Source organism: Aythya marila (assembly GCF_965140915.1).
Source record: "Aythya marila genome assembly, chromosome: 3".
Taxonomy (NCBI): Eukaryota; Metazoa; Chordata; class Aves; order Anseriformes; family Anatidae; genus Aythya; species Aythya marila.
The window spans coordinates 97,649,412-97,675,907 of record NC_139044.1 but is presented as its reverse complement, the minus strand read 5'-3'; the positions used below and the strand labels follow the sequence as shown (position 1 = coordinate 97,675,907).

At 36.0% G+C, this 26,496-nt stretch overlaps 1 protein-coding gene across 2 annotated transcripts in view; it reads left to right on the top strand.

Moving 5' to 3' along the window:
* The window catches only part of MYOM2 (myomesin 2), a 77,883-nt gene that overhangs the window by 29,761 nt on the left and 21,626 nt on the right, over positions 1-26,496 (top strand). Inside the window, exons 13-27 of one of the 2 annotated variants that reach the window (XM_082756843.1) lie at positions 884-1,083; positions 2,252-2,305; positions 4,629-4,756; positions 7,920-8,103; positions 10,942-11,116; positions 12,239-12,360; positions 13,120-13,140; positions 14,407-14,594; positions 17,116-17,242; positions 21,659-21,837; positions 22,008-22,122; positions 22,708-22,864; positions 22,971-23,077; positions 24,940-24,984; positions 25,473-25,609. In XM_082756843.1, the coding sequence (XP_082612969.1) occupies positions 884-1,083; positions 2,252-2,305; positions 4,629-4,756; positions 7,920-8,103; positions 10,942-11,116; positions 12,239-12,360; positions 13,120-13,140; positions 14,407-14,594; positions 17,116-17,242; positions 21,659-21,837; positions 22,008-22,122; positions 22,708-22,864; positions 22,971-23,077; positions 24,940-24,984; positions 25,473-25,609 (1,939 nt within the window). The remainder of the gene's footprint in view (positions 1-883; positions 1,084-2,251; positions 2,306-4,628; positions 4,757-7,919; positions 8,104-10,941; positions 11,117-12,238; positions 12,361-13,119; positions 13,141-14,406; positions 14,595-17,115; positions 17,243-21,658; positions 21,838-22,007; positions 22,123-22,707; positions 22,865-22,970; positions 23,078-24,939; positions 24,985-25,472; positions 25,610-26,496) is intronic. The other variant, XM_082756844.1, reaches the window with a different exon arrangement.

The following is a 26,496-nucleotide window of genomic DNA, read 5'->3' as shown; positions in this document are numbered from 1 at the left end:
GAAGTGATTTCACAGTGTATAATGCTCTGCACTCAAAAGCAACATTTGTAGCTCATTGCTATTTGCTACCCCGTAATTTGGTCTAGTTCAGAGACAACTGTCTGGGAATTGCTGGAAAATGTTGGTTTATGAATAGCAGTCAGCATGAGGAAATTAACTTAAGCCCTAGGGACTCTACCAGTTATATCCAATTTGTGCAGTGCATAGATCACAGGAGAATTTCACCTATTTTGTATATAATCTAGCCAGCTGTTCTTTTGACATTTTACTTGGATTGCTGCAGCACCAAGTAGCCTTTGATCACAACCCTATTTTTCCCAGTACTGTTAGGGCAAAAGGCAGTCTTCTCCATGAAAGTTTACAGTAATAGGAGACAAAACATATGTGTACACACAAAGGAGTCAGTATGAGGACATCATTGTGCTTCATGATGACTCGGTGGTCGAACCATTGTCAGAGGAAAAGGCATGATGCTTCCTTAAAAATATGACATGAAAGAGATGGAAAAAAATAGATGAAAGCTCCAATTTCAGCATCTTCTGGAGAGATGCATATTAAAAATAAAAGTGAATAACTTTTGTCATATGACAAGTTGGAGAACTAAGTGGAAGGAAGGCAGAGAGAGTTGACAAGGACAAAAAAAAAAACATGCATGAAAAATAACCTTTGCAACTGTATTATGAATAAATATGAACAAGGTGAGAATTGGTTGTCTGATCAGAGGAAAGAGTGTATAAAGAGTGTTTCATTGATGAGTGACATAGTTTAGTCCTTCAACTTAATGAGGGTGGTTTCTGTGATGCTGACTCATCACAGAATATGTAGGATGGCGTATTTTTATTGTGGGATGACACTGATAAAAGCTGTCTTCTGCTACTCCAAGATGTGAAGTAGGCTTGGAAAACTGGGTCCAGTGCAACGATGCTCCTGTAAAAATCTGCAAGTACCCTGTGACTGGTCTTTACGAGGGACGGTCCTACATATTCCGTGTGAGAGCAGTGAACAACGCTGGCATTAGCAGGCCTTCTCGAGTCTCTGAACCGGTTGCAGCTCTTGACCCTGTTGACCTGGAAAGAACACAAAGTAGGTTCTGTGAGGCTGGAACAGATGATGAATACGTGATCTTACATTTTTTTCAGATTCTATTTGCTTAGTTAACCTAAGCAGCAGTGCTTATTTCTTCCTTTCAATGAATATCTCACTAATTTCAATGGGAGGGTGCGGGGTGGGGTGGAGGGTGTATAGCTGGAATGGCAAGGTCCTCATGGACAATCTTTCAGGACCTGGAGATTCCATCTCAGTTATAGCTGTTTTTACTTAGCTTTAAATACAAACAATATAAATTACTACAAGGAACAATGTTTTCAAGCTTTCAGTATGCCCTGGAAGCTTGTAACATTTGCAATGTGAGACAGGCACTAAGGCCCCATAAACTTCTATGTTTGCTGGCAGAAACATTCGAAAAAGTAATTGAAATGTCTATCTTAGAAAAAAAAATCACCATCCTACAGATGGTTGCACTTATCTGCATTATCTGCATATTTATTTATTTATTTATTTATTTATTTATTTATTTATTTTCTTTCTCCTCAGTTAAGTGCCATTAGTGGCACAAAGCTCCCCTGCTACAGGTTGGGGGTATCTGGTATTGTAACTTTTCTGGCAGATGGAAAAAGTCAATCTAATAAACAAACTCCTTCTGAGGTCTTGTGCTAAAGGCCACTGCAGTCTGCAAAGGAGCCTTGTGAGAGCTCCTCCATGAGTGCAGTAAGCTGTCTTGCTCTGGGGAGTACTTTTATTCCATATACTGTATACTTGTGCACTTTCTGTTTTGTGTGTTGCTTTTATACATAAGGGAATTAAACACATTATGAAGACTGCCCCAATGTTACTTGTAAAACCTGAGCTGAATATGCTGTTTCCATTGGCTTTATGGCCAATGCCTATGGCAAAAGTCAATATACAATATACAATTGTTTGCCGATCTGCCAGACAATTGAATAAATCTATTGTGGCTGTGATCCTTACTTTTTAGCACATCTTTAAATAGTACTGTCTTGTTTGGTTTTCCTATGGAAGTTAAAGAAGCAATGTATGACTCTGAGCTGATTGCATCTGTGGAAAGATTTAAAGCAGTTTTATGGAAATAGAGGCATACAGGGTTTTTGATAGATGATGAACAGTAATTTGAAAAAAAATTGTAAATATAGTAATCTGGTTCAAGAAACTAACTGAATGCTTTGCTTAACAGCTATTCATGTGGATGAAGGTAGAAAGATTGTAATCAGTAAAGATGACCTTGAAGGTATGTTGTATTTCTATTATTTCAGTCCATTTGCTTGTATCCCAGGATTTCAGCAATTTATTTAGAAACATAGCTTTAAAAGACATCCTCCTACTGAGTAAGCTCTTTATAGTAACATATATAGTCAGATATTTTGGCTTGCAAGCCTGAGAGAACACAAGTGGAAGATAAAGGTCTGAAAGGATAGACAGTACCATATTAGTTTCATTATGTTCTGACAGTCTCCTCACCTTTTAGCTTTGGCCAGTGCTAGGCTCAGTTTGAACAGCTGAACATATCTGATCACCCAAATTTTCTTTTCAACTAGCCTTCTGGGAGCTAAATATAGTTTTTCTTTACACTGAATTTGGTGATCTGAGCAAGTTGTTTCTGCTTTCTCTCTCTCTCTCTCACACACACACACCACACCACAACAAAACAAAACAACACAAAAACACCTTATGCAAATCTATCCCAATTCTTTAATTAATATCTCTCTCCCTGAATAGAGAGGTTGTTAAGGCTATAGATTAAACATTGTTTTTCCTCAGAAGAACTGGAAAGATCATTTCCAAATTTTGAGTAAAGCCCGAATATCTTCCATCTTTGTTTCTATATGTGATGATTTTTTTTTTTTTGGGTTGCATAATGATTTTCTTTTCACTTAACCTGTCAAAAATGTTAACTATAATGGCATAGTATATTAACAAAATATGTATTTATACTGTCTTCAACAAAGTAAGCTTATAAAGCTGTAACTCCAATAATAACATTATATAGGAAAATCCACCGGAGAACAGGTGCAATTGAATGGTGAATTAGTTGTTAAATAGTTTCTCCAGTGCATGGGTGGGACAGATGAAATTTCTCCATTTTGATTATGGTATCCTAATTAACTGTTAGGGATGTTATAGTATCAGAATCACAACATAGGCTCAGAACAAGTTTGTCTAACTTGTCTGGCTTCAAAGGGTATATTCCTCTTCTCAGGATTGCCTGAGAATGATCAGGAGGTTAAACAGCCAATCTGGTGTGAGTATAAATAGTGACATTGGGATTCATGTTTTATTTATTCATATTTAATAGAAGAATATGAATCTCCACATACTATTGCTTGTATAGATCATTATTTTCATCCACAAGATTGGATACCACTTTTGAAAAAGTGATCTCATAGATCAGAAATGTATTTCCTTTTTAGTGCCAGGTGACATTTCATTCTGAGCAAGTGGGCTGTACTATCATGTCATATCATTAGAAACTATGTTCGCTTCAAGTTTTTCAATAATGAGATGTTTATAAAATGTTAAAACATTGCTTCCATCATTTAGAGATTATTTGTAGAATCCTTTTTGTCTTTTTTGATGTCAAATTCTGACCATTTAGAGGACATAAGCTCCCTATTAACATGAGGAAGTGACAAAATTTGCCTTAAAAGAATGAAACTTTTTGCTTTCTCCATTGTAAACAAACAAACAAACAAAAAATTGAAGGTATTTGCTGAATTGCTATTTCTGAACTATTACCAAGAATAAGCTTCTTCAGAGCTGTGTAGCTCTACCTGAAGCTGTTTCTCACTGTCCCGAGCCATTCCTATGTAGTGCTGCTTTACACCATTGTAATCCCACTGGTAGGGAAACTGGATCCTTCTCATGCTTCTGTGGGTGACTGTGGATATGAACAGCCGTGCTGACTGCCTCCAGACTGGCATGCAGGTCCTGCCTCACCTTGTTGGTAGCACTGTAGGGCAAGTAAGGAGTGGGGGGAGGTTGATTAGGCCACTCCAATTGGTGGAGTCACCAAAGGGCTGGTGACATTTGCCTGCCTCCTATCCATGTTTTTTAGAAGTGCTTTAGACTGTGCTAGCTGTCTACATTATATTATCATATAATCACATCACATTATGTTGTTAATAGGTTCTGTTTCCTTTTCTGCTGTTCTTCTCCTTACTGTACTTCCCTTGCAGGTATCTTCTAGCCTAAGTTTTTGTAATGCCACATTGGAATTCTGTCTTTGATCAAAAAATATATCTTATTTGCATATAGTGGAGAGTTTTTTTCCAAGGCTTTCTACCCAGCAGATAAAAGTAATTCAAACGTGATCAAAGGAAAAAATGTGTGACAAATGCACAGCTTTTCAGGGGCATATTTAACTTTAACTGAAAAAGTAAATAACTAACTTTTAATGCTGATACTTCATTCCTCAAAATGGAGCTGAAGTGAGCAAGTGGACTGCATGGATGATGTCCTAGCTGAGCACTGTGCTGCAGAGTGGGCTGTAGCGTAAAAGCTGACCCTGAGGTTAATCTGCTGTTTAACACTCGCTACATTTATTACTCTTCCAGGCGATATTCAGATTCCAGGCCCTCCCACCAATGTACATGCTTCAGAAATCAGCAAAACATATGTTGTACTCAGCTGGGATCCACCTGTTCCCCGTGGCAGGGAGCCATTGACGTACTTCATTGAGAAGGTACATTGTACTGCACAAAGGCATTTAGCTATGAGGGGTTTCATTGCCACATGCAATTATATTCAACTCATTTTTAGAACTGCAGAATGAGCAATAAAACTAACACTTTCTGAGGTCTCACAGGATCTGGTAATGAGATGTTAGATAGGCATGGACAATCAAATGTCATATTACATGATTTAATGAATATTGAAATTCAAGGTCCAGGGAAAAGGATACCCCTGTGCAATTTGCTTGCTGCTGGCTAAAATGAGAGCAAACTATGTGTGTAAGGTAGCAGTTTAATGGAAAATAAATAAATAAATAAATAAATAAATAAATAAATAAATAAAAAGTCTTTGATTTCACATCCCTACAGGCAAGACTTCCAGTTTGCTGTTTACCTGTATTACAAGGAATGTTATGGTAGTCCTGCAGTAGAGCAAGGAATAAGCAGTGACTCATAGCTTGATTCTCAGTGTTCTTTTTGCAGGCTTACTGCACCCTGTGCTATAACCTGATATTTCCAGTTTATTCCCTAAAAGGCTAGTAGAGAGGCAGATGTCTGTCTCAGGTTCACTGCTCCCCGGTAGTCTTCCTGGCAGCCTTCTTCATCCCCTAGACTTGATAGGGAACTTGGATGATGACAGTAGGAGAGGCTTGTTCTTCTCCCATCTAGGCTACTAAGATTTAGATAAATCTGTCCCTGTGCCAGGTGCGTAAATTAAATATGTTGAATTGCAGCCAGAGGTCGTAATCTTTCCGCCTTGCTCCAAAGTTTGCCCATCACTTCAGTAAGTAAAATGGGCCTCATACCTGACCTCTAAAACTCTTACATGCCAAGCTATACTTAGTTTTTATGAATGATGAATCTAGCATATGCCCTCTCTTAATGATCCATGGACAGTGAAACCGTCCATAAAACTGCCACACATTCAGTTTCCATGTTGAATATTGTGTCAGCAGATCCTTACTACACTTTTTTTTTTCTTCTCACAACTGTTCAACACATTCCTTTGAAGTTCATTTCTTAGCTAACCATTTTGTGCACATCACCCCACTTTTTGCAGCTCACCATCTTGCCTTTTTCTTCTCAGTCACATCAAAATCCCCAATTCCAAAACCCCTCATATCATATCTCTACTGTATTCAGCATCCATTACCTGCTGGGTGTTGAAATATTAAGGGTAAAGTGAAGTCCACTCACCAGTTAGATTTTCCACTAGGCACATTTATGATTTCTCCCACTCTGTCTTTCATATTCAGGAAAACTAATGGTAAGAAATTATTCCATTTAAATAAGTATCTTATTTTCTCTCTATGCCACACAATATCATATCATTGTTTCTTTGTATTTATTCCTACTTGTATACATCTGCTCTTATCTATAAATTTCATGCCAACTAAATTAAGCATTTTGAACCAGCTCTTTGTCTTGTATTTATACATCAACCAAAAGGGAAGTTTTGGTCACTGACTCTAGAGAAAAAAAAAAAAAAAAAAAAAAAAGACAATAAAAGTAACATGCCCTTCATCAGGAGCATGCTTTCAATCACAATCTGACAGCAAGTACAAAATTTATTCTAACTTTATCTGCCTATAATTTAGAATTGTACATCTGAGCTAGTTACCTACACTTTCCTACGGAGATGAAACAGAAACTGGAACTTTCTGTAATGATTCAGGGATCCTGTGTTAGAAGACTACTGTTGGATGAAATGTGGCCTGAAAATACCTTTATTATTTCATTATACTAATTAATACCTGACTCTAAAATCCTTTGACATATAAATAGCTTATATATATGAATAGCCCGATCAGTTCATAGGTGATTTTTTTTGGGGTTGTTTTATTTTTTTTTATTTTTTTTTTTATTATTTTTTGCTTTTCACAGTCATTTGCTAATTTAGGAAATCATGATTTCTAATTAATATATTTCAAATAAAGAAGTCTCAGTGTTGAGGAACAAAAAAAGTTTTTAAAGGCCTCAAGAAACATAAATTGAAACTGAGTTCTCCAAGCTGAATAGCAATGTTACTTTAAAGCATTCTTTAACAGATAAATCAAATCAAACTACAGAGTAAAATGTGATATTGATTCATGTCTCTGTGAAACTGAAATGCAAAAATTAATGTTTTTTATACTAGAAAGTAAAATATATGGCAAAATGATGTTTTCATATATTCCATCTTCTGTTTAATGAAGAAAATGAAAGTTACATTTCCTTTTTGCTATTGAGAACAGTAGGTGAGTTCAGTATCTATGGAAAAGATCTTGATATATGGGCTCCAGCTGTTTACCTTTTCATTATTTATCTATAGTAGGCCTCATTATATACAGGGTAGTTTCACAGGTGCCATGAAACATTGCTCCTTCTGTAAGAAGTTTACAGTCTATCAGACTTTGTTCATGGACTCTCTGTTCCAAAACTTATGAAAATTTAATTTTTATGCACCTTTCTGTGTCAGAAGGTAATTTTATTTAAGCTATTTAGTGGGCACTTGAGTTTTACTAAAATCTCTGAAATACACCATGACTAATTTTTGTTTTGGGCCAACAGATTATCCAGGGGATCTAATGGACAACATAATTTTCCCAGAGTGCTGATTTGCTGGCTCTCTTCTATGTACAGTTATGATGCTAATTAGCTCAGCTACTATACCAAAAGCAGTACAACAGAGAATATTCAAAAGTAATTATTTCATTTGATGAATGCTTTAGAGACACAATTTTACATAACAGAGTACATAAAGATATGTCAGTGAGTAAAGTACATGTAACATGCCCCTCCCTACCTTTTTGCTAAATCTGGATTAGGACTTGCTTTATACTGAATCTTTGAGTGTTCAAGTAAATTTTGCAGGACATGAGAGTAACTCTTGGAACCAGTCATGGGTAACAGTCATGGTCCTAGCTGAAGGTTAGCTATATGTACAAGAATACATATACCAAAGTCTAGGCAAACAGGGAGACAGTGAAGCCCTCAGACCTTTATTGTAGAGAATTTGAATGCATGAGCTATGAAAATTTGCATATGCTAAAGTGAGGCATTTGAGAATGATCCTTCTCCTTTAGCTCATGAGTAAATTCATGACAGTATGCAATATAGCAATATGTTCACTTTTTGACAGTTCCCAGAAGTGATTTTCAGCTTTTTTTTTTTTTTTTTTTTTTTCTTCTGTAGTCCATGGTTGGCAGTGGAAGCTGGCAAAGAGTCAATGCACAGGTTGCTGTAAAATCTCCTCGCTATGCAGTGTTTGACCTTGCAGAAGGAAAACCATATGTCTTTCGAGTTGTGTCAGCAAACAAGCATGGCATCAGTGATCCATCTGAAATCACAGAACCTATTCAACCACAAGATACTGTTGGTAAGGCATTAATCATAAGGCATTAATATTAAATACAATTGATATTGTACAAAATGTAAATAGACAACTCTCATTATAATTAGATTAGTATAATTACAATAATAGTAATCAAATTCATTTTGAATTTCAAAAATACCAAGATGTTAAATTTTAGAAACATTCAAAAATTTTCATAATGATCATAAGTCTCCATTCTAAGATCAGTAATTGTTAAAAAGTTAAATTAATTTTAGTTAGTCATTCCTTAGAGTGCTCTACTAATATGACATGTCAAAAAATACGATAATATGTGTTAATTGCTAACTTACGTAATTGTATTGTCTGGCTCAGGTAATTATATAGTACCTAATTCCCCACACTTTTAGCTAGTTAAGGTAGCCTTTCCTTTCTTCCTTAGTATTCTAAGTTGAAAGTTACTGTTGGTGCAGAATTCCTGTGGCATGCAGATGAGTAGATTTCAGTGATGGGGGAAGATACATCTTCATATTCAGTGGTAAAATTCTAAATGAAAATGAAGTGTTTATTTCAGGGCCACATTCAAGTATGCAAATGAAAATGTAGGGAATGATTATTCAATGTGTATCTCAAATATTTGGTGTACTTTTGCAATTTAGCAAAGGTCACAGACAACAGCCCCACATATTGACATCTATCATCTTCAGAGCATGTCTTAGTGCACTTGCTAGAAATGTAAGAAATGAATACAGTATCTGATATACCCATAGTGCACTAAATATTGCTAGATGTAAACTTCTTAATATTTATCATAATTAAAAAAAAAATGTAGCACATTGCCTTTAGCTTTTGATCTGTAACTATGCAAAATGAAACAAAATTATGTTTTGCTTTTATGTATTCTTGATTTGATGTTTCATTATTGCGTATAAATTATTTAAACTGTTCAACGTTCCCCAAGGTAGGGAAGAAAAATACTGTATTTATTTAACTTAGTACAGAAAATAGACTATCTCTTAGGGGTTAACACAAAAAAACATTTTGAATAAATAGTAGTCATACTTGAAAGCAGAAAGAGAAGGTTGTATTTTAAAGAGAAACTGTAGGAGTACTTTCAGAGATGGAGTTAACCACCTGAGCTAAAATGCATCAGACACACATGGCTTCATTTAGTAGCTGGCACACAGTGCCATTTGACATTCCTGAGGGTAGCTGAGACAACTTCATGGGGCTGCCAAACATAACACATGAGTTATGGGTGGCTCTCTCTTTTGAGAAGAAAATAGAGGGCAGAAAGGTTATGCTAGGCCATCCAAAATGACACTTAGTACTAGACAATTGACTTGAGTGGTAAAAGTGGATGTGATTTGAGATTGACATCCGGATTTAAGTATCTCCATGTAGGCATCTTCAGGTGCTTGGGATGTCTCTCGTTTCACTGTGGTGAGTGGAGCCTGGAGGATAAATTGGCTGACCAGCTATGGGGTATTTACATCAGGGTGAGATGAATCCTTTCAAGTGCTCTGCCAACCACTGATCTGAGGCTCAGTTTAATTGCCCAAGCAGACATCTTTTGAAATGGTTTCAGTCTGCCATTTCAGAAGGGTGCAGGTGTTCAGTATCTCCTGAGTCATATTGCCAACTCCATGAAGAAGGCTCAGATGCTCTAAAATGGTAGTAAATGAATTTAAGTAACTGAATTAAGCCCTAGAACTTTGACTATAATGCCTGCTTAAGAACATGTGCTTGTAGACACACATAAACTCCTAAACGTAGGTACCTTTATCTCAAGCTGAACCCACTTCCCACTTGATATTACAGCCTTACTGCTGTACTGTGTATTTATACATTATAATATTATGTAAGTATTCTTTTGGGACTTAAAAACTAAGAGTTCCAATGGATAGCAACCAAGATGGCCAAGGTCCCAGAGGTTGTGACCTGCAGAGAGGTCAAGGTAGCTGGGTTTGTTTAGAGTGGTCACTTAAAAAGATGGTGGTACCACACTGATCTCAGCAGTGCCAGATGATGAAATACAAGGCAACAGCCATAAACTGTAGTTTAGAAGATTAAGGTTTGAAAGTACTTTCCTGGTGAAAAAGGTGCAATAGCGCAGTGCTGGAACAGGTTATGCAGGAAAGCTGTGAAATCTCCATTGTCGTAAGTTTGTGAGACTCAGACAAAGCCATGACTTATCTGGCTTAGTGCTGGTGATAGTTTCACCTGGTGACAGGGTGGGCTAGATGACCCCCTAAGATCCCTTCTAACCAACATTCCAATGCTTCTGTGAAATCCATCTTGCTAACTTTAGCTAACCACTTAGCATTCAAACATACACTTAAAGTTGTCCTGAAAAGTTGGCCTTTTCTGAATTGCCATCATCATTAGTTGGCTGACAGGTGGTATTTCCTAACTCTCATGATATTTGTACCTTTACAGTTTAAGTGCATTTTTTACTGATGCAGTAGTGCTACAGGAACTATGTATAAACTTCATATTTGAGAAAGAATATTTAGAGAGCATTTTCATACCTGTATGCCTTTATCCACACTGATATTTGAAAATATGTTCCCTTATAATTCATGCTTCAAAAAAATCTGTATAAAATCAGACTTGTAGGAAGCCTAGCAGCTTAGACTAAGTTTACTGTAAGTAAACAAATGGAAAATAAATACATTTATAAGCACTCATACAGAAGTATCCAGACAAGTGACTTAGCAAAACAAATACACTAGAATATAATTAATGTAGAAATGTTGACATGGTAGGATAAATCATAGTTAAAGTGGTTAAGCATAGTAACAGTATACAGCATTGTATATACTTAACTTATTTTTATTTTGATGTGTTCCATAACAGTACATGTCTTTCTCTTTTTCTTAGTTGTCCCATCTGCACCTGGTCGGGTAGTAGCCACAAGGAATACCAAAACATCAGTTGTAGTTCAATGGGATAAACCAAAACATGAAGAGGATTTGTATGGCTACTATATTGACTATTCTGTGGTGGGATCAAATCACTGGGAACCTAGTAACCATAAACCTATTAAATATAACAGGTATTGACAATACTTCTGTATTTTGGGGAGGTTTGAAAACTGTAGTTAATTTTAATCCAGTTTATGTGTTAAGCAATGGTGTTATGATGGGAGGTGGATGTTGAATGAATGTGATGAAAAATAGTCTGCAGTTTCTTGGAGCTAGACTTTTCAGATTGCTGGGCAGACTTCCCCCTGGGGTGAACAAACCTGATGCACTTGAGAAAGCATGAGAGAAGGAGAGGGGACTGCTGTGGTTTAACCCAGCAGACAGCTAAGCATCTTCCCCCCCTGTGTGGGATGGGGGAGAGAATCATGAGGAAAAAAAAAATAAAAGCTCGTGGGTTGGGATACATAAAGTTTAATGGGACAGAAAAGGAAGAGAAATTATAATGATGATGATAATAATAATAATAGAACGTGCAAAGCAAGTGATGAATAATGCAGTTGCTCAGCACCTGCTGACCAATGTCCAGCCTGTCCCAAAGCAATGGTAGCCTCTCTGGCCAACACTCCCAGCTTTTATTGCTCACCATGATGCTACATGGTGTGAGACATCCCTTTGGTAAGCCTTGGCCAGCAGTCCTGGCTGTTTCCCCTCCAAGCTCCTTGTGCACCCTCAGTCCCCTCGCTGGCAGGGCAGCATGAGAAGCAGAAAAGTCCTTGGCCAAAGGGATTGGGACAGCATAAAAATAAGAAAAAACATTTAATTTATTCATAGGTAAACACATCCTACAATAGGATAGTTCTGACTATTCCAATGTGACAGTAATCGCCCAGAACCTCAGAATATAACTGAAAGCTATTTTGGGTAGTTGATATGAAAAGAAAGTGAAAAAAGAATAGATTGGAGTTTGTCAAGCCAAAGTTCAGATGAAATGTACTATAGTTTACATGATGCTACCCAGTAGATCAGCACTATCCATTTAATATGAGTTCTATGAATTTTGTTCCAGTGCCCCATCCAATTATATTGCACTAACTCATATAATTGTATTACAGTTTTCCTGCTGGAAAAAATTTCCTTTGTGAAGCATTCATGAAGTCGAGCTTATTGTTGCCAAGATCTCATGTTATAGCAGACTATATCTTATCAGAACCATGTTAATATGCGATGCATTTCTTTTTTTGTTTTTAACCCAGGTTTGTTGTTCATGGTTTAGAAACTGGTGAACAGTACATCTTCCGTGTGAAAGCTGTGAATGCTGTAGGATTCAGTGAAAACTCACAGGAGTCAGAGGCTATAAAAGTACAGGCAGCCCTCAGTAAGTATGATTCTATGCAACTCAGTCTCATGTTTCTTTGATGAGTGACCTATTTTCAGCAACCAGCACCTTTGGTCTTATTTTGCAGCCTTGGAGCACATCTCCTCAGTGAAGTTTATGCTCTGGCATGTAACTGTTCCACAAAGAAAAGATGATGTAAAAAAAAAAAAAAGCTATTCATAAAGTCTATTAGAAGTATTGGGTCAGATTCACTCTAATGCTCAGGCTGCCTTTGGCTCCTCAGCTGTAAGAAATAAACTTGATTAAGACAGTAGATTCTGGGTGACTTGGAGTGGTGAAAATCAATTTAGTATGGAATTTGCTCCATTTGGAAGAGTTTTAGGAGACTTTATTACTGTGTGGCTGGACCAAACAGAAAATTGCATTGGGCTGCTCTAGATCAGAGAACAGTCTACCTGCACTTGTACCCTGCAAACAAAATTTCAGTGTATGAACAATCCACTATTCTACCTTCAGTGGGAATGATATGTTCTGAGGGAAAGGCTGAAAAATACTTAGAACACAGATCTGGGCTTCTATTGTCCAATTTTCATTTCTGCAGTTTCAGTTTCTTACTGAATAACTTAACGTGGAACAACACACCCTCTGAATAGCCTCCATATCTTAGAGAAGATAACCAACAAGCATCCTTGTCAGAAATACCTCTAAAAGTTTTATAATTCAGAAGAGCTCTTAGAGAGTGCCTTAATAACTCCGATTGAGATGTTACTGACAAACCTACTCTTCAATTTTTTTTAGGACGAAGTGTGTCTCATATGGGTAGGTGGGACACAAACACTTTTATGTCTGTCACTCAGTCATAAATGCATTCACACCTTTTGATTTGTCACTGTGTGTTTTGAAAATGAGAGTTGCATGGGGTATGTCACCAAACACAAAGCACATGGATCTTATAAACACTTATGGGATGTGAATGGCTTTAATCTGTTTCAGTAGCCTTAACAGGAATTTAGCACAACTATTTATAAGTGACTTACATTTGCATGGAAAGAATCTTTCTGCAGTATTGTTTTAAGGACGTTTATGGACTTTGCTGTGTTCCTTCTTAGTTGCAAAGAAGTGCTAATAATTGCAAAGGCCATGTTGTATGGCCTCTGAGAGTCACCACATTTGAAAAAAGAAGAACAAAAAGATTATTTCTGCTGATTACTATCTGTTCTCATGCTGATCCCTAGTACAGCTACAGGACCAGGGTCTGTGTTAAGGTCTTTATTAACATACCCTTTATATTCTTTATGAGGAAAGTCACATTGTCTCAAGTTATACTGGCAATTTAACTGAAAAGATCAGATGAGCTTTAAGTGCAGGACCTTAGGTTGTACTGACTGTAGCACAACAGGGCAAGAAAGGCATGTCTTCTGGCAAACTGTCATACACAGATGGCAAATACAAAATGGCGTTTGCTAGAAAGGGTGTTTGCGAGTTCAATAGGTCTAAAAACCAGCTCAGGAATAACTTCTCTTCATAGGAAGCTGCCTACATGGAATTTATGCTTCTGCTACAGGTAGGAGTAGACTCAAGAAAAAAATGTCTTTTCTGTCTAAGATAGGTTAAGCCAATGAAAGCCTAAATATTTTCTATTCCTTAAAAGGCAGATAGAACTCTTAGTCTATAGTAGGCTTGTAATACGGGGATAGGAGGGAAAAAACATGAAGGCCATAGACAGTCATATGACTTCACTTCATTTAAACTCATAGGCATTTTTTATTGATTAATTCTTAATGTATTCCAAAATTTGATTAGTTTATTTGCTTCTTAGCAGGAAGATGTCTTCTGAGCCATTTCAATCTTCCAGCATAAAATCTGGTCTGGAGACGCTTTTGCTGGCATTACCATTTCCAGTACCAAAGGTCTTCACTAGTTCCTTCTTACTGTCTCCTGAGAGGACAGCACATTAGGCAGATGTTTCATACAGGAGCTTCCACATTTATGCCTGGAGACAAAATTAATGTTTGTTAGCAACTTTACAACTACACTGCAGTGTTTTAGACTGTCCTAACTCTCAGGATGCTTATTTCCTTATAGCTTGCCCATCATATCCTCATGGTATTACGCTTCTGAACTGTGATGGTCATTCAATGACCCTTGGCTGGAAAGCACCGAAGTACAGTGGAGGTTCCCCAATCCTTGGTTATTATATGGATAAACGGGAAGCTAACCATCAAAACTGGCATGAAGTCAATTCTTCCCTTATTACCCGGACAATTTATACGGTTGGTTACTTTTTAATCCTTAACTTTCTGGACTTGTGCTATTTCTTCACTTTTGGCAGAGTTCTGCTTTCTTACAGATAAATTATTTAAAGTTTATTTACTGCAATACAAACAGGCCCTCCCACAGTGTATTTTGGAGTGCAAAAAGCCTAAAAACTGGGCTGGAGATATCATAAATCTGTGACATCTGTTGCTATGAAATTCAAAGACCAGTATTTCCATCTAGATGAGGAAACTGTTGAAGAAATAGTTGTGAAGCACATTTCTTACAAAGGACAAGATAAGCTATGGAATGCTTAATTAACTGTATTCATTAATGAATACTATGTGTATCACCACTGTAATAACTTGCAGAGAAAAGATGGAAGAAAAATTTATCAGGACAGATTACCATGTTGTCTGTAGAACTAGAGATGTGAAAATGAAATGGAGATGGGCTGGAATGTAATGGGCTCTGCTCTTTCTCTCAACTTTTGCTTGCAAATGGAAAGAGTGTGTATTGATAAACTTACCGTTATGTCTACTATCCTCCTTTCCAGAGTACTAGATCAATAATTTTAGTTTTGAAATAAATTATTTCTGGTAGCTCTTATGTGCCGAATGTTTTTTAACAGAGGAAATTTCCGATGTTAACCTGCAAGAAGAAAGATTAATAAGATAGGATATAGCAAGTAATTAATATCAATATGATACTGATTATCAATATGATAATATGATGCTTGTTAAGTTAAACAGTCAGATTTTATTATTTTTTTCCAAAAAATGCTTCTTAAAATTATCTTTGCAAGCCATTAACTTTTCCATAAATGCCAGGGCAGAAGCAGGTCTTTAGCAGAAATTTGATGCTAAAGTAGAAAATGCTTCAGGTGAGCTCAGGAGGAATATTTCATGCATAGAAGGCAGTTGGCAATACTCAGGTGTATGAGTGTTTTTGACTGAGTTTATAACTAGCATCTCTGACATAGCAGATGGAGCATGGATCGTGAGAAACAAAAAAAGGATGGATAGGATAGGCTCAAAAGGGCAATGCTACGCAGTGCTTTCCAAATATTTTCACTGTTTAATGCATTTGTAAACAAATGAGTAATGTAAATTAAGGGAAACCATTCAGAGTTTAATTAATATGATATGTAAATCTCAGTCCTGCTAGTAGCTGTATTTGTGCCTGAAGGTGCATCTTCATACATTATTTTGATGGACTGGAATCTGAAATACTGAAGGGAAATAAAAGGAAGATAGTTTTTAGTAGCACAGCATATTTATGATACTGCAAGCAGAGAAAACCCTCAGATACACAGTACAGCACCAGGAAATCACTAAAGTGTAACCTTCTCTGATTAAATAATTCTATGGGAACCCACAGACATTCTTTCTGTAATAATCTGGGTTTTCAAAACCATATTTACAAGCTGAGTTGTTGTTGTCTCTTGTAATTTATACTATATAGCTCTCTATTGTCAGGAAATTCTATCTAAATTGTATCACTGCCTGGCTTTTCCTAGCTTATTTTGTTTGCTTTGGTCTTGCCTCACATAACTATCCCATCATATGTTTGTTCCCATAAAAAATATCACACTAAAATCCTTTCTCTTTTATTTTCCCTGAGAATACAGACATAGTTTATTTATTCATGAAAATTTAAACCAGTCCAGTTTCACTACTACTAGATGTACTGACCACAGATGCATCTTTCTCTTGAGATATATGATTAAGTAAAACTCTGGGAAAATTACCCAGAGGACTGAATCGGAGAGGACTTGCTTATTGTGGTCTGGTAAAGGAAGGAGGTGCTCAGGGTGGCAAAAATCTCATGCCTTATAGCTTGCATAGCTTGACCTCAAAATCTGAGATGGTGATGTAGTGATAGACTCATTGGGAAAGTCCAGGTTCATTTACTAGGGACGTTGGCAGAGGCATAACATGGATTCCATACCTACTTCCTCATCTTGTAATGGGAGGTAATGTAAAGAAAAAGACACATAAGCCTGAAAAAAAAACGGCAAGAGAGACTCCCAGTGTTATACCAGCACACTGCTGAACTAAATGGATTGGCTTTTCCTTTAGTTTCCTGTTTTCCTCTCTTTCCTGGTCAGTCCACTATAACCTCTATAGACCAAAACACCATTTGAACTCTTCCTGAAGTGAATGGCTTATGAACAATCATTCATAAGTAGTGAAAGAAGGTATTTCATCTTAGAACACTCTTCCCTAATTACCTGCAGCTGGCCATTGTGGGTCTCCCTGGACCTTTGTTCTAATCTTTTACAACCTCTCATGCCCACACATTGAGTGCTGTTCTTAGGATGATGGGGCAGAAATATGGAAGTACAGCCTAGACTGCTATAGCATGTTTGGTTTAAGAGTAAAACTCTCTAGATTAGAGCCTGTCAGTACTCCAAGCACAGCAGTAAATCCCGATAATGAATTACACAATGGCAAAATGTTTATTTTTAAGTGTTTCATTTATTTAAACACAGTAAAACATAGCTTTTGATAATATCGATTTGTTTTCTCCAAAAAGGTAGAAGATTTGACAGAAGATGCCTTCTATGAATTCAAAATTGCTGCTGCAAATATAGTTGGAATAGGTCAACCTTCAGACCCTAGTGAGCATTTTAAGTGTAAAGCTTGGACTATGCCAGAACCTGGTAAGTTAATTAGTTTCTCATGGATTTAAATTTAATATAAAGACCTTAAAACACGGACATTGTAATGCTCCAGCCAAACTGCTGGATGTCTTTTGGTTCATTCTTGCCATACTTACCTGTTGAATTTACCACTGCTTCTAAGATCTCCTGTTAAAAGCTGCCTCCATATCTCCACTGATGACATTGGATGTTCTGAGAAGTGGGTGACCCTTACTTAGCTTGCTGAGCATCACCTTCTTTCACTGCCCATATCAGAACAGAAAGTCTTCAGCCTTTATTGTGTGTTTTAATTTCTGTCAGGTTTTTATCCCCAGACCTATAAGGTCCATCTTACCCTCTTCACCACTACAACATATTTTGTTTTTGTGTTATACCCAGGACAATAACTTCAGTATATTAAGACTATTTCAGGAGCTTCATACCCCAAAACTATGTTTTTGTTCATAAATAAGACACAGCAGGGGCCTATTTCATGGCCTATAGGCAAGTAGCACAACATACCTCACAACTTACAACGAAATTCTCACAGCCTCAGCTACTGTGCTCCCTTATTTATGCGATTACCTCAGATTGTACCCAGGTGTTACCTGACAGATTGTTATTAGCTAAGTGTTAGAACAAATGTGCTAACAACCGCATAGTAGGAACAATTCTGTGCTGGTACTCAAAATTGTGTTTAGGTTGCTTGTAGTTTAACAGTACAGATATAGCTCAAATCTGGTAATTGCAATGCTAACTCCTTAAAACAAAAAAAACAAACAACAACAACAAAAAAAGGAAATATTGTGAATTCAAGACCACTAGCAGATAAAAAGTTGATCTTTAGGTATTTCATGAGCATATACATTTGTTCCTAAATTTTAGACATCTAGGGAATTGATTTCCCTCAGTAGTGCTTGAGTTATGTTAATAATCTGTGAAAGGGTTTTTGGGGGCCACTATGCTTATTTCATAACACTCTCACTAGTGCTGAACATCACTTTTGCTGAAACTAGTTCTGATGTCTGGTACTGATTTCCCAAAAAAAAGGATGTCACAATATATATAGTGATATATGCCCATAATGAAACACAGGCACCTACTGCTTTTACGTATTTCTACCTTCTTTTCCCCAAAATGCTGCAAAACACAGCTGTGTTGTTAAAATGTATCCTATTTATGACACTGAGGTACAGAATACAATTAAGGATCCATTCTAATACCCGTTTAAGTAGTCAGGATCTGTCTGACACCTACACACATCTGCTTCATGCCTAAATGTTCATGCAGTTTTTTTCTCTATAAAACAGAAACAAATGCCTCAAATTATTTTAGTAAAACTACTAGAATTTTTAGTTATTTCAAAAAGGCATAATTAGCTTAAGAAGGTGAGAAAATTTCATTTTCCCTTTCTATTATATGTAAAATGTATTTCTTGCCTAGAACCAGAAACAAGAAATAATTCAGTGAGATAATAGAATCATTTACTACGGAAGAGCCTCAGATGTCATCCAGTTTGACTCCTTGCCCCCATGCAGGATCAGCTATACTTATCTAGCTGTTGACAGAGGCTTGCTTAATCCATCCTTAAAGACTTCCACCCACGAAGGAAGTCCAGGTTCTCTGGGCAGGATCTATTTCTAATCTTACTGTGCTTACAATTCAAAAGTTTTTCTGATATTCCTGAATCTTTCTTCTTGCAATTTAATCGTTTTTATTCCTCATCCAGTCCATGGAGGATGTGAAGAAAATACTGTGCCTTTCCTTTTTGCAACAGACTTCCTGTGTTTAAAACTTTATCAGACCCCCAGTTTTCCCCTTCAGTTAACAAAAAACAGTTTGTGCAGTGTTTCCCAAAGGGTAATGTATTCCCCATCTCTAATAAATGTGTTGGTTCATGTCTTTCTTGAATGGCAGCACACAAACTGGAGACCTTATTTCAAATAAAGATTTATCAATTATAATAATTTGGCTATACAGATAAATTAGCAGAGAAAGAGTAATTCCACACATGCTAAAATGACTTCCTGTTTATAAATTCCTATTTGTCTTTTAAAAAAATATTGCACTGTTATACTAAGTTTAGGGTTTACTTCTTTTTAATATCCAGATTCTTTTCTGCAAAACCACATGTCAGAGAGTTGTTCTCCATGTTTTCTAACTAAATTCTTCTCTGGGTTTGTAAATCTTACCTTCTGGATTTAATGATATGACAAAGCTGTCAATAACAAAATGTTTAATCTTTTGACTTTAACTCTCATTGTGTTAATTACATTTTCTTATCATTCTGTAATATTTAGTATAAATACATCATCAGAGGAACAATTATTTTCCCTAAACAAAGGATCTGTGATTTATAGTGTTTTGAAAATGTCAGTGAAATTGCCTAGTGTAAACCAATGAAGATTATCCTTCATCCTTCATTTTAAATGATATATAAAGAAGTAAAATAAAAGGTACTTTTAGAAAATGAAGACAATGAAATTTTCATTTTCATAATGAACAATCTGACCTGTGTGCTCCTTAGCTGATTACATTGTTCTCATTATGAAACAGCTGAGCAGAGTATTGCATCCTTCCTGCTTAAAACACACCACAAGGAAACAACCCTCTTGTCTCCCCAAATCCAAACCTGTTAAAATATTTCCCAAGCCTTTTTTAAACAGTGGCTTAGCAACAGCAAAAAGAAATATTTGAGATTTAAGACTGGAAGAAAGAGGCTGATCCTTTTCCCTGGCTGACTAAAGATATCGAAGACTAATGTAATGTGACTGCAATATACTCCCAGTGTCAACAAAATATTCTTCCACATTTTGATATGGAAGAGAGGCTTCCTTCGAATGACCAAAACTCCTTGCAAGACTTCCAGTGTGAGTGATGGATTCCTTGCCCAGAGCCCATTATTATTTCATCATTCTACAGAACTTTAGTCTTAGGTGTATCTGTGAGCCTCTGTGAGCTAGCGATGATATCTAATAAATTATTTTACATGACTTTAAAAAAAAAAAAAAAAAAAAAAAAAAAAAAGGAACATCTGTGGTCTCAGACTCCTCAGAATAGAACATACTTCATTACACTTTTTCTTCTGCTGTCTAGATTTCTAGCAGATGCATCTGCTAGTGGAAATTTAAGTATCTTTGGCTATACAGACATTTAGGTTGGGATTTTCCCAGAGCCCTGAGAGAAGACTTTAGGTTCCCTGAAAATTGCAGTCTTTCCATGAGAAATCTAACGTTTAACCTCATAAGACCTGCAGCAGGTACTCATATGTTTGTTTGTTTGTTTGTTTTTTTGAAATGTGTTTATCCACTATGGAGAAACTCCTGCTGTTTTTGCTGTAATGTGCTGCATTTCTACCTTTAGAAATCTCATGTTAATTCCTCACAAATTAACATCATATAAGCTGCAATTGCAATCATGTTTATTTGTAAAGTTTTTCTACTTTGTTTTACATGATGAGACATTTACTACGGAAAAGTATTATCTTTATTTAGGCCTAACTGACAACACCGGCATATCCTTAAGTCTCAGGTACTTTCATCTTTCCTCACTCTAAATTTAAATTACCAGCAGGCAAGCTCCCATCTACAGTCTTCAGCTGAATAGCAGTATTGTGTCACAGGTGATGTCAGTATGGTAGTAAATGGATATGATTATGCCTTTATAGCCTACAGCTATAAATAAATAACAAGACTGTGGTAAAAAAAAAAAAAAAAAAAAAAAAAGTAATACTTTAATACTTCAGGTTAAACTGAATGGAACCAAAACAGTAAAACAGTTAAGGGAAGAGAGAAAAATATCGTAGTGAGAACATTAATTGATAGCTTCAAAAGTAAGAATGCTCACTTGTTCCTACAGCATCATAATGCTTTTGATGTAAATAAGTCTCCTAGCAGATACTCTTTTCAAAAGTTCTTCTTGGCTAACATTATTCAGCTCACAATTAAAAATGCTTTTCTGCCAGGGCACATAAAGTCTGATCCCAAGTCCACTGTACTGGTGGGTTCTGGACCACTATGAAGGATCATGTTTCCTGTATACCAAGAAAAAAAAAATCCTGATGCTAAATTATGAACCTGAGTCTAAGCTCAGTGAAGCAACTTTGATTCGGGACTAGATAATTAAATAATACACAAGAAACCTCTGTTCCTTGTTGGAAAATTTTAAACTTCATGGATTTTCCAGATGAATTACTTTCCCTTAGAATGGAGTTACTGAGATCCAGCTAAGAATGCATGCTTTCAAATACTAATGTCACTCATCGTATAAAGCAGGTATTACTGTGTGCCTCAATATCACATATACAAAGTCTATTCTATGGGAGGAGATATTTGAAAGCAAACATAGTAAAAACAAAACTAAAATTGTATATTTCCATCTCTACTTTTTAAAAGTTTATTATATTGAAGTGAAATTCCAATATTTGAAATATTTTAGGCCCTGCCTATGATCTCACAGTTTGTGAAGTGAGAAACACATCACTGGTTCTTCTGTGGAAAGCTCCTGTGTATGAAGGCAAAAGCCCCATTACTGGGTATTTAGTGGACTATAAGGAAGTAGATAAAGAGGACTGGATCACTGCTAATGAAAAACCTACTGCACAGCGCTATTTTAAGGTAACATTTACATTGTAGTTAGTGTTAATTCAAAACTGAGTTTTAAGAACACATGGTTCAGTACAACAAAGATATATATGTATGTACGCTTCTGCTAACATCTTCATATAGTTAAACAAAAGAGTTTAGACTGTTTTATTATATTGACCAACATCTTTATCCTGTTCAAGGTCACAGATTTACATGAGGGTCATACCTATGTGTTCAAAGTTCGTGCAGTGAATGATGCTGGGGTAGGCAAGTCGTCTGAGGTATCTGAACCAGTGCTTGTTGAGGCAAAGCCAGGTAATGAACTGTTTTATCTCCTCTACTTCTAAAATACTGAAATACTTAGAGGTGGATTTGATAAATCTGATTTGATATTTTAGTGCAGATAAGTAGTTTGAGAGTTCAGGAGCTCTTAGCCTTAAAACTTGAAAAACTTCTGTGGGTACAGAGATACTGCCAAGCCTTGTTTTATTTACTGCAGGAAATATTTTGATAATTAGTTATTTTAGTTTTTCTTTTCATAAACAGAGGTGCTACTTGCTCTGGATGAAAAGAAGGATAACATTACATGTCTATTTAAACTTCAAGACTGATAATAAAATTATTTTGTTTACATATTCTCATATTCAGTTTCATTTTATAGCTTTGTTTCTCAATAAGCTTTTAATATTTTAGCATGCTTTTTTTTGTGTGTTTGCAGAGTAAGAATGTTGGTAGAATGTGATGTTGAATCAGAATATGACAAACATTCTTCTATATATGCAAGTAAAACAATATACATTAGTGGAGAAGGACAGAATCTGCATAGGCTTTCATCATTTCTGAATTACAACCCTAAAAAGAAATGTACCTTTGACATTTGATTTGATTCCCATTTTGCAGGAACGAAAGAAATCTTTTCAGGTGTGGATGATGAGGGTAATATTTACCTGGCTTTTGAGTGCAAAGAAGCTACAGACGCATCTCATTTTGCATGGGGTAAATCATATGAGGAGATTGAAGATTCTGATAAATATAAGATTGAAACAGAAGGAGATCAGTAAGTCATGCAAGTTTGTATCAAAGTACCAGAAGCCTGTACTGTTAAAAATCTCAATAACCTGAGAAAACCCACTAATTATATCCTTCATTATTGATTATTTTAGTTCTAAGCTGTACTTCAAGAATCCCGATAAATCAGACTTGGGAACTTATTCTATCTCAGTTAGTGATACTGATGGAGTTTCATCCAGCTTTGTTATGGATGATGAAGGTAAGGTTCTTACTATCTCAAATGATTCTTCATTTTATCACCTTGACTGAACTGAAAATTGTCCAAGAAAGAATTGTCCAAACAATCAAACCATACATTCTCTCCTGTGCATAAGGGAAAAACAAAAGACAACTTAACTGACTTCATGTGATTAGTTATTTTTCTGATTATCACAATAATGAAAATTGGGATAAGTTAAGGCAATAAAAAAAAAAATCCAATTAGATTTGTTTTCTTTATGCTGGGACTATAGTCCCAGCACATACAAACAGCATGCTGTTTGCAAAGATCTGTTTCACTTTCACTAGAAAATGTTTCTTTTTTCATTGTTTTGTGAACCTCTTCATCTTGTGTGTCACTTATGCTGTGCTTTGACTTTCTAGCCTTTTACACCTTATAATTGGTTCTTCATGAGCAGCCTAACAAGGAGTCTTATCTAATATGACAGAAGCAGAATTTGAGGCTTTACATATGATATAATAAACCTACTCTATATCACTGGAGTTACAATGAATTTGCTTCAGTCTGACTTTGGTTTACCAAGGAGGGGTACTGAGATGGAAGGTGAAGGGGAGAACTTTGCTGTTTTTTCACAAAAATGACTGTTGCTTTCCCAGTTCACAGGCTGTAGTTGTTATGCCTAGTTCCCAAACTAAGCATGATTATCCTTCCACTTACATTCTTTCTGACGTTCAAGAAGAAGCAATGAGACTGTGTGCAAGTCTGACAGTAGACAGGACTTCTGTCACAGTGTAAAATGCATCAATCCCATTCAAAGTACGTGTTGAGAATAAACTATTGTGCAGCTACCAAAAGAATAGTTCTCCAGGACATGGACCATCTGTGTATATTCTTAGAATTACCAATATCTGCTTTGGCTAGGGAATGTAAACTTGCAATATTTTTGATTAATGTTTTTGCTATTGATGATCAGGCCTGCATTTGATTATGAGAACTTCCCTTTGGTTTAGTTTTGAAGTATCACTCCAATAACCATTTATAGGCCTTGTTGCCTTCAGTTTATATTTCCAGGTTTTTCTATTCAAGATAAGATGTTTCATGACCCACTTTTAGCATGTCTTCTCTGGTCATATCTGTCACTCAAAATTACACTTGTATTTGTACTGTGTCCCTGAATGAGTGTCAGTTTTTGTCTTAGCGCTGAAAACCATTATATCACAGCCAACTTCTTTAAATGCTATGAATTCTCCTGTAATTTTGCTAAATCCTCAACTATGTCACAAATGCTAATTTCTATCGGTCTTTACATTATCTGGAAATATGGAATTGACAGTGATGTTCATATTCCAGATCTATACTAGCAATGAATATGATAAATAGGGTTAGTATGAAAACCTAAGAATATGATTTCTAGACTCACACAGCCTTCATGAGGATTTAATGTATTAAGTAGAACTTTCTGCACCTTTTTCAGACAAATCTGCACTCAATGTTGTTTCCTGCCACAGTAAAACAAGATTTTCAGGTACTTTGTCAGAAAGGAGGTCAGCATATAAAAGAACCTTATGCACTGGTTAGAATCTATTGTCTCCCATCCTTAGTTTCAGTCCCACGGGAAGTTTAAAATAGGTTTCATCCCCGGTTTAGATTTTCTCACATAAGAGAGTATGCTTGAAATGGGAACATTCACTAAATCCATGCATCAGAAATTACATTTCTTAAATCTTATTTTTAAGACATTGTCTTCTAAAGAAAGTTGAGTATTTCACATATAAGACGTAAGGAGATTAATTATATAAGTTGAAAATAGTGATGTAAGTTCTTATCTACCTTCTTTGATATTCGTATTCCGACTATTTTTTCAGAATAAATGAAAACACGCATGTTTTTCTTAATTTCAGAGTTGGAACGTTTGATGGCAATAAGCAATGAAATAAAAAATCCAAGTAAGTTGAAAATCTGAATTTATTCTATATTTCTAGAAGAAATATAATTATGTGGTTATGACTAGAGTTCCCAAAAGGTTCTTCCTGAGACAATGGAAGCTTTATTTCTCACGGAATAACTTTTTTTCCTTGTCGTTCCATTCATTTAGAAGAATGGAAAGTTTGCATTTAGTTTGCATTGAATAAATATTGTCATTACTTATAAGTCTTTCAGAGTTTAACTTTACTTTGACAATGTTATAGTCTGCTACTAGCAGATTCCTTAAATATTGTGCAAACAATAAATTATAAACCCTGTTCTTTCTTTGAGAACGTAATTTAAAAAATGAACATTAAATGTATTTTCCCTGCATAAACTTTACTCCATATTTAGCATTCCAAAAATAATGGGGAGGTACTAATGTTTTACTACAATTGTCCCTTTCCTAAGAAGGGTTCATGCATTATTGACTTTTTTTTTTTTTTTTTTTTTTTTTTTTCCCCTGCAGCAATACCTCTGAAATCAGAATTAGCTTATGAGGTTCTTGAGAAAGGTGAAGTTCGTTTCTGGATTCAAGCTGAGAGTTTATCACCAGATTCTACCTTCAGATTTGTTATTAATGATAAAGAAGTTGAAAATAGTGATGTAAGTGCATATTGAGTATTATATATTTGTGAATTTGCTTAATAACAGTTTATGCACTGAGTTGGTTTTTTTTTTTCTATTTTTATAGCTGCTTAAAATTACTTAGTATGAGTCTGATAATACTTGAAAGCAGTGTCAATCTTTAGCCCTAATCTTTTTCACAATGTAGAATTCATGTTGCAGAGTGATCTTATTCTAGATGACCAACAGTCAAAGAGACCCTTAATAAATGCATCTGATTAAAAGTAGCATTGAAATACTTTAGGAGAAGAATTCAAGTCAGAAAAGCTGCTTGCTTCAAGTACAGATTTTGACTGCAAAACAGCAAGATGCTGTTCCCTGAGGCACTCTGAGGCCACTGCTAGTAGTTCTATATATAATGTGCGAGGCACTTGACAATGCAACAATAATCATGGATACAAAAGTTTTACATGGTGTCGGTTGCCTTTATTTTTATTATTATTTTTAATTTTGGCCTTGACAGTAAATAGGCACTGAATGGCTACATGAAAACGAAAGAACAGATGGAATGCATCTTCTTGTATTCTTGTGGTCTAGCAAGACCATTCATGCTAAGGGACACTAAAAGACTGGGTTGAGAAGAAAGCAAGGGCATATCCTTGCCAAGCTGGAGTAAGGTTCATATAAAGGGCATAAAGTACAGTACTAGAAATATCTTTTCCTGTGAGGAATCCACCTACAGTGCAGCTGTTTGAAAGTTTCAGTTTATTCCTGAGGTTGCAAAGCCTGTTTTTGGCTGGAGAAGCTTGTCAGCATTCTTACACCATAGAAAAGCAAGGAGCATTTCCTTTAATTACATATTGACAGGTGGAAGAGGAAGTGTTCCTCAGCAAAATACTTCTCTTCTCTGCATTTCTTAATTTAAG